This window comes from Cervus elaphus, chromosome 2, assembly GCF_910594005.1.
Source record: "Cervus elaphus chromosome 2, mCerEla1.1, whole genome shotgun sequence".
NCBI lineage: Eukaryota > Metazoa > Chordata > Mammalia > Artiodactyla > Cervidae > Cervus > Cervus elaphus.
In genome coordinates this window covers 10,176,840-10,185,464 of record NC_057816.1, presented here as the reverse complement: position 1 = coordinate 10,185,464, position 8,625 = coordinate 10,176,840, and the positions used below count along the sequence as shown (strand labels likewise).

General features: G+C 44.9%; 1 protein-coding gene across 1 annotated transcript; it reads left to right on the top strand.

Annotated features, from left to right (window-relative positions):
• The first annotated feature begins 7,819 nt into the window (after positions 1-7,819).
• On the top strand, positions 7,820-8,347 carry LOC122704709 (60S ribosomal protein L29-like). Its single transcript, XM_043919619.1, has one exon. The coding sequence runs from the start codon at positions 7,855-7,857 to the stop codon at positions 8,260-8,262; it is 408 nt and encodes a 135-aa protein (XP_043775554.1). The 5' UTR covers positions 7,820-7,854; the 3' UTR covers positions 8,263-8,347.
• Positions 8,348-8,625: the final 278 nt, after the last annotated feature.

Here is an 8,625-nt window from a genome sequence, read left to right as displayed (position 1 = left end):
ATGGGGTCGCAAAGAGTCGGGCACGACTGAGCAACTTTCACTTTCACTTTCATCACCTTGTTTGAACCTCCAAGCAGACCTGTTTTCGTGCTGATAAACAAGGTCCTACGGTATAGCACAGAGAACTGTACTCAGTATCCCATGATAAGTCACCATAGAAAAGAATATAAAAAAGAATGTTTATATATATGTGTGTTTGTGTATAACTGAATCACTTCACTGTACAGCAGCAATTAACACAACATTATAAATCAACTAGACTTCCAAAAATTAAAAAAACAGACCTCAGGGAAGGCAGGGCATGTTTTGAGGTTATTTCAGCCAGGGTGTCCTACGTGAGGTATGAAATGGGCACTTCCCGCTCCCTCTCCAGAGGAGGGGTGACGCACGTCTGGTTTAAGTAAATTGAAGACCTCATCTCAACTGACTCACTTGTCTGTGACACATTCAAATGCCAGAGCAAACGGAGAAGAGAAGCCTTGTAGGAAGAAGGAAAGCAGACACATATTTCAACTTATTAAGACATGTTTTTAAAGGCATGTATTTTTACCTGTGGGACAAAAAAAGAATGGGTCATTCTTTGGATGACCAGCCTGAGGAGGTGAATTGATCCTCCCAAAGTAATTCTTAGTGTGGAAAGAACTTTTTATTCTATTACAAGTTAGTCACTAATGGAAGGTTTCCTATAAGCTTAAATTATACATAATGGCCCATCTCTGGGAACCCTGCCTCCCAAGCAAAGAGCCTTAAGCTAAAATACACTTTTTTAGCTCGCAGGAAACATCCTGAGCAGGCCCACCTGTGAGTGGCCACAGGAGAGAAGAAATGAACATATTCCCTCTGCAGTCTGGCTGGAACCAGTACTTTGAGCCCGCATGCCTTTTAGTATAAAAGAAGTCTGTATTCTAACCTGGGGAAGATGGTTCTCTGGGACACTAGACTACCATCTTCTCAGTCTGCTGGCTTTCTGAATAAAGTTGCTATTCCCTTCCCCCCAACAACTCATCCCTTGATTTGTTGGCCTGTCGTGCAGTGAACATGCAAGTTTGGACCTGGTAACATTCATAACAATAACATTCATAATAATATCCAGAATTTTAAAAGACTGAAAAGACACATCCAATTAAAACATGAGCAAGACTGGGACTTCCCTGGTGGTTCAGTGGCTAAGACTCTGTGCTCCCAGTGCAGGAGGCCCGGGTTCAAATCCTGGTCAAGGAACTAGATCCCACTTGCCGCAACTAAGAGTTCTTGTGCAGCAATCAAAGATTCCACATGCTGCAACTAAGACCTGGTGCCCCCAAATAAATAAATATTTTTAAAAAATGAACAAGACTAAATAAACCATAATATCTAGTGCTGCACACCTGGGCGATAAAACTGTAAAAAGCTCAAGCTTGTGATTCCTATAATAGTTGGGAGAGAGGCTACTGTTGGGGAAGAAGAATGTGGATTAGGAGGGGACGCAGAAGGGACTTTTGGAGGTGGCTGGAAGAGTCTCCCTTCAGACCTGGGTAGTAGTTATAAAGAGGTTCACCTTAGAATCATTCATTAAAGTCATACCTTTGTACATACCATGTACAGAGCATGGTGCTCTGTACCTATACTTTATTTTAAAATTTATTTAATTATCATGTGTATACTTAGGTTTTAGTTAACAATAAAATAACTTTAAAAATCATACCCGAGGGCTAGTCCTGGTGCCATCACACAAAAACCACTTTCCAGGGTTCGGTGTCCCGTCCTGCCTTTGTCACCATCATGAGCCACTGAGAACTTTTCTAACACAAGCCAAGGACCAGATAGATTTATTTTAAGCCAAAGAGTGAGTGTGTGTGTGTGTGTGTGTGTGTGTGTGTGTGTGGTATGTGTGTGTGTACGTGCAGAAGCGTGTGTGTCTGTGTGACCCCATCATATGTATCACCCCTCACTCCTCAGATTGCACCTGATGGGGCAGGTGGAAGCCTCTCTCCTTTCATATACATTTTTTTTAGTGGCCAATTTTGGTTGGTTGGTTTGATTGCTTTTCGGCCACACTGGGTCTTCGTTTCGGTGTCCAGGCTTATCTATTTGAGTCTTGCAGGCTTAGTTGCCCTGCGGCCTGTGGATCTTAGTTCCCCAAGCAAGCTTCGAACCTGTGTCCCCTGCCTATTGGAAGGCAGATTCTCAACCACTGGACCACCAGAGAAGTCCCTTCAGGGACCATCTTCAATCTTCATAGTCTGAAGTTGAGCCACTCTACCCTTGAAGGAATCCAACCTGAGTCTTAACTGTCTAGAAGGTACGTAGCACCCCTGATTTGCTTCCTGGGCCTTTCTTACATAGATCGCTTGCACCGACTTTGCTCATCAGGTAAGCCTCACCTTGTGACCTCGGGGAACCACCTTCCCATCTCTCTCTGCTCTTTCCCTCTCTTTTTTTCTTGCTTCACGCTGATTTTTGCACCTTTCTGTGTCTGGGAAAAAAATGGTGTTGGTGGGGGGGGGGGGGGGGAGGAAGGAGAGGGTCCATAAGAGGAAGTCGAGAGGAATGGAAAATAGACACACTCCCCAGCCTCTCTGTCTCAGACGCTGCCCACGTGGCCACACTTGGCTTCTGCTGCCCCAGTGCAGGAAGGTCAACCATCCCTGCCCTCATCCTTCAAACAGGCACAGGGGGGAATAGGGGACGGAGCGGGGTCCAGCTGCCTTCTTCAGAGAGGAGGGTCCTGAGCACCCCATGGAGCATTTATAGAAGCGCTTCTCACCAGCAAGGTCAGAAGGAGGGCAAGGATCCCCAGAGAAGCCTGGGCAAGAAAGACAAAGTGGAAAAATCCCAAGTCAGAAAAGGAAAGACAAACAGAGGCATCCTCTTAGGAAAAGGCCAGCATCCACCGCTCCCCAACGTGGCTGCCTGCGCCTCAGGTGCCCACAGGTCAGAGCCTAGTCTTTATTTGTCCAGAACCAGTTTTCACTGACTCTGAGGTCCTTGCTTTTCCCTGGGGCCTGCTACTTCTCCTGCTTTCCTGTGAGTTATTTTTTCCACTTTGGTTTTCTCTCCATCGTCACTTCCTCTGTCATCTGAGAAGGCCCCCAGCGAAGACCACCAGACTTGGGTGTGTGCCCACAGAAGGAAAATGAGGACCAAGGACAAAGCCATGAACCACCCCCTCCACCATCTGGGAGGTCCCCCTCCCAGAACTCGGCCACTTCTTTAATAGTATATTTATTTATTCATGTATCTGGTTGTGCCAGGTCTTCGTGGTGGCTTGCGGGCATCCTGCATTGGGAGAACGGAGTCTTAGCTGCTGGACCACCAGGGAAGCGTGGCGCTCAGTTATTTCGACAAGCCTACAAGTTCCATCAGAAAACATGTCTTCCACAGTAGTCTGGCTCGGGGGGACCGAGGTAACAGGAGTTACAAGCTGTTGTTGTTCTTTTTAGTTGAAGCATAGTTGATGTGGGCTTCCTTGGTGGCTCAGTGGTAAAGAATCCGGCTGCCAATGCAGAAGACATGGGCTTGATCCCTGGTCTGGGAAGATCCCCTGGATAAGGAAATGGCAACACACTCCAGTATTCTTGTCTGGGAAATCCCATGGACAGAGGATCCTGGAGGGCTACAGTCCACAGAGTCAGACGCAACTTAAAGACGGAACAAAGATAGTTGATGTAATATCAATGATAGTTGATATTACACAAGTTACAGGTGTACCATATAGTGATCTGCAAGTTTAAATGTTATATTCCATTTACAGTTATTATAAAATATTGGTTATATTCCCTATGTTGTAAAGGCTGAGTTTGAGAGATGGCAGATCAGTGTGGACAAAGCCAAAATTATACCCAAACTGCTTTCAACTCAAGGCTTCAGTTCAGTTCATTTCAGTCACTCAGTTGTGTCTGATTCTTTTTGACTCCATGGACTGCAGCACACCAGGCCTCCCCGTCCATCACCAGCTCCTGGAGTTTGCTCAAACTCATGTTCATTGAGTCGGTGATGCCATCCAGCTACCTCATCCTTTGTTGTCCCCTTCTACTCCTGCCTTCAATCTTTGCCAGCATCAGGGTCTTTTTTCAAATGAATCATTTCTTCAATTCAGGTGGCCAAAAGTATTGGAGCTTCAGCTTCAACATCAGTCCTTCCAATAAATATTCAGGACTGATCTCCTTTAGGATGGACTGGTTGGATCTCCTTGCAGTCCAAGGGACTCTCAAAGAGTCTTCTCCAACACCACAGTTCAAAAGCATCCATCCTTTGGCTCTCAGCTTTCTTTATAATCCAACTCTCATGTCCATGCATGACTACTGGGAAAACCACAGCTTTGACTAGACGGACCTTTGTTTGCAAAGTAATGTCTCTGCTTTTCAATATGCTGTCTTGGTTTTCTTCCAAGAAGCATAGCTTTTCTTCCAAGGAGCAAGCATCTTTTAATTTCATGGCTGAAGTCACCATCTGCAGTGATTTTGGAGCCCCCAGAAATAAAGTCTGTCACTGTTTCCATTGTTTACCCATCTATTTGTCATGAAGTGATGGCAACATGCAGCAAAGTTCCCTGGACCCCTGATGATGCCAGAGTCTTTGCCTTGTAACCTCGATCTGAGAGGGAGTATATCAATATTCCCTACTGTTCAATCAATACCGACTTGCCAAAGTGCCTGCTCTGACCCTAACACTCTGCAAACTGTTGTGGGCGATGCCAAGAAGCAGAACCATAGCATCCTTCCCTTAGTTATCAAGTGGTAGAAAAAGGACACACACGTGGGAGAGAATTACATACTGTTATTTGTGGTTAATTTAATATCAAAGGGAACACACAGTTAATTTTTGCCAAAAGAGTTCATAAGATTAATGTCCTAGGGCAACTGTAACAAGTCACCACAAACTGGGTGGCTTCAAGCAACAAGAAATGTCTTCTCTGAAAGTTCTGGAGGCCAGAAGTCTGAAATCTTGTTTGTGGGGCCATGTTCCCTCCGAAGGCTCTACATGAGAGGATCCTTCCCTATGCCTTTCAGGTTCTGGTGGCTCCCGGAAATCTGGTTTGTGTCACCATCACTCCAGTCTCGGCCTCTGTCTGCACGTGGCCATCTCCTCCATGCCTTCTGAGGACACTTGTCCTTGGATTTAAGGTTCAGCCGGGATCTGCGATGATCTCATCATAAGATCCTCAACTTAAATTATATCTGCAAAGACCATGTTTTTTTTTTTATTTATTGCAATATAGTTGATTAACAATCTTGTGTTAGCTCCAGGTGTATAGCAAAGTGATTCAGGTATACGTGTGTATGTGTGTTAGTTGCCTCGTCGTGTCTGACTCTTTGCAACCCCATGGACTGTAGCCCACCAGGCTTCTCTGTCCATAAGGGATTCTCGAGGCAAGAATGCTGGAGTGGGCTGCCATTGCCTTCTCCAGGTCAGAGATACATACTTGCTTTATTTACATTCTCTTCCCTTAAAGGTTAATACAAGATATCGGGTATAGTTCCCTGTGCTGAGCAGTAGGATCTTGTTCGTTATCTATTTTTTTAATTTGATTTTTAATGGGAGGATAATTACTTTGCAATATTGTGATGGTTTCTGCCATATACCTACATGAATCAGCCACAGGGGTACACATGTCCTCTCCCTCTTAAACAGACCTCCCGCCCCGGTAGATTGTCACAGAGCACTGGCTTTGGGTTCCCTGCATCATCCAGTTTTATATAGTAATCTGTACATTTTAATCCCAAACTCTGAATTTATCCACATCCCCCTACTGCCATTTTTCCAAATATGGGCACATTCACAGGTTCTGGGGCATAGACATATCTTTTTGAGCACCACCATTCAGCCCAATACAAGCGATATTCCCCATGTTAGGGAAACACACATTAATTTTTCACTGACTTAGTCATATATGCCGTGCACCTGTGACGGGCCAGGCTCCATTCTAGATGATGGAGACCCAGCCCTGCAGGTTCCCACTCTTCTTGAGTTTCCATTCTAGGGAGAGGACATGGACCATACATAATTAGATAAACAAACAAGAAAAAGACTTCCCTGCTGTTTCAGTGGTTAAGAATCTACCTGCCAAGGCAGGGGACACGGGTTCGATCCCTGATCCAGGAACAGCCCACATGCCATGGAGCAACTAACCCTAAATGCCACAGCTACTGAAGCCCACACGCCCTAGAGCCTGTGCTCTGCAACAAGAGAAGCCACCGCGATGAGAAACCCGTGCAGCGATATGGGAGAGTAGCCCCTGCATGATGCAACTAGAGAAAGTCTGTGCAGCAACAAAGACCCAGTGCAGCCAAAAAAATAAATAGATAAATATTTTTTAAAAAGTGTGTCTGAGACATAGGCACAATTTGTGTTTATCAAATGAATAATTTGTTTTTCAAAAAAGAATAAGAAGCATGTTAGGAAATAATATGGGCTGTTCAGGAAAATATACCAGGGATATGTGATAGAGGGACTCGGCGGCTAGTTTAGACTCAGAAGGGAAAGGCCCTTCTGCGGAGGTGACAGGAAGCTGAGGTCTGGGTGCCAGGAAGGAACCAGCATGTGGAGACCAGGCAGAGAAAACAGCAGGAGCAAAGCCCTGATGTGGGAGCAAGCTTAGCACATTCAAGGAGCAGAAAGAAAGAGGCTAGGACCTGGTAACCCAGAGGACGAGGTCAGAGATGGGGCTGGAGAGGCTGATTGTGACAGATGGCGTGAACCCCAGAGACCAGGTAGGAGCTTGGCTTTTATCCTAAGAGCCAGGAGTAAGGCATTTGCTTTGAGCAAGGAGAACACTATGAGCTAAGTCATGATCTGGCTGCTTAGGAGACAATGGGCTGCAGGAGGGCAAGAGTCCAGCAGGGGGATGAGTTAGGAATTAGGAGGTTACTGCTGTCATAATCAAAGGTATGGATGGTAACTTGGACCAAGTGTGGATGCAGAGACAGAGAGGACAAATCTGAAAGTCTCCTGGAGGTGCAAGACTTCCTGATAGGTTGGTCAGATGGGGTAAGTAAAGGAGAGAATCGAGAATGGATTTTAGTAGCCAAGACTTGGAAGCAACCTAAATGTCCATCCACAGATGAGTGGGTAAAGAAGATGTGGTATAGGGACTTCTCTGAGGGTCCAGTGGTTAGGACTCCACACTTCCACTGCAGGGGGGCTGGGTTCGATCCCTGGTCGGGGAACTGAGATCCTGCAAACTAAGAGGTGTAGCCAAAAAGTAAATTTAAAAAATTTAAAACAAAAGGATGTGGTGCATACATAGAGTGGAATATTACTCAGCCATAAAAAATTAATGAGATAATGGCATTCACAGCAACATGGATGGACCTAGGGATTATCATGCTAAGTGAAGTAAGATAGACCAAGAAAGACAAATATTATATGTAACTATTTATATGTGTTGTCTTTAAAAAAATGACACAAATGAACTTATTTACAAAACAGAAATAGACCAACAGACATAGAAAACAAACTTATGGTTGTCAAAGGGAAAAAGAGGGAGGCGTAAAGTAGGAATATGGGATTTACACATACATAACACTATATATAGAATAGACAATCAACAAGGACCTACTGCATAGCATAAGGAACTTCATGCTCAATACTTTGTAACAATCTGTAAGGGAAAAGAATCTGAGAAAAGAATAGATACATATACATATACATGTGTAACTGAACCACTATACTGTACATCTGAAACTAATGCAACATTGCAAATCAATGATACTTCAATACAAAAATTAAAATAAAAAATAGATCTTAGACCTATCCTGGCGATCATTTCACAAGGCACACCTGAAGCTAGTTGTTATATGTCAATTATATTTCAAGATAGAAAAAGTCAACAGCGTCCCACGCGCTTCGGCATCTGCGGGCCCTGGTGCAGACATGGCCAAGTCCAAGAACCACACCACGCACAACCAGTCCCGAAAATGGCATAGAAACAGCATCAAGAAACCCCGATCACAACGATATGAATCTCTTAAGGGGGTAGACCCCAAGTTCCTGAGGAACATGCGCTTTGCCAAGAAGCACAACAAGAAGGGCCTGAAGAAGATGCAGGCCAACAATGCCAAGGCCATGAGAGCATGTGCTGAGGCTGTCAAGGCCCTCGTGAAGCCCAAGGAGGTCAAGCCCACGATGCCAACAGGCGGCAGCCGCAAGCTCAGCCGACTTGCCTACATTGCTCACCCCAAGCTCGGGAAACGTGCTTGTGCTCGCATCACCAAGGGTCTCAGGTTCTGCCGGCCAAAGTCCCTCACATCTGCCAGTGTGAGGACAGAAGGACTGGTGTGACCCCCTGGGCTGCTGTCTGCGTGGGGCTGGTGTCCTCCTGTGCTATTTGTACAAATAAATCTGAGACAGGAAAAAAAAAAAAAAAGAAAAAGTCAACAAACTCAGTGAAAAATAAAAGGAATGGCTATCAGGTTTTAGATGCAAGTAACTGAGCTTCTGGTTTTTATTTTTCTTTTTAATTGCGATCAAACCCGCATAATGTAAAGTTTACCACTTGAACCACTTCATGTACAATTCAGTGGCATTAAGTATAGCCTCGGACAGCAAGGAGATCAAATGAGTCAATCCTAAAGGAAATCAACCCTGAATATTCATTGGAAGGACTGATGCTGAAGCTGAAACTCCAATATTTTGGCCACCTGA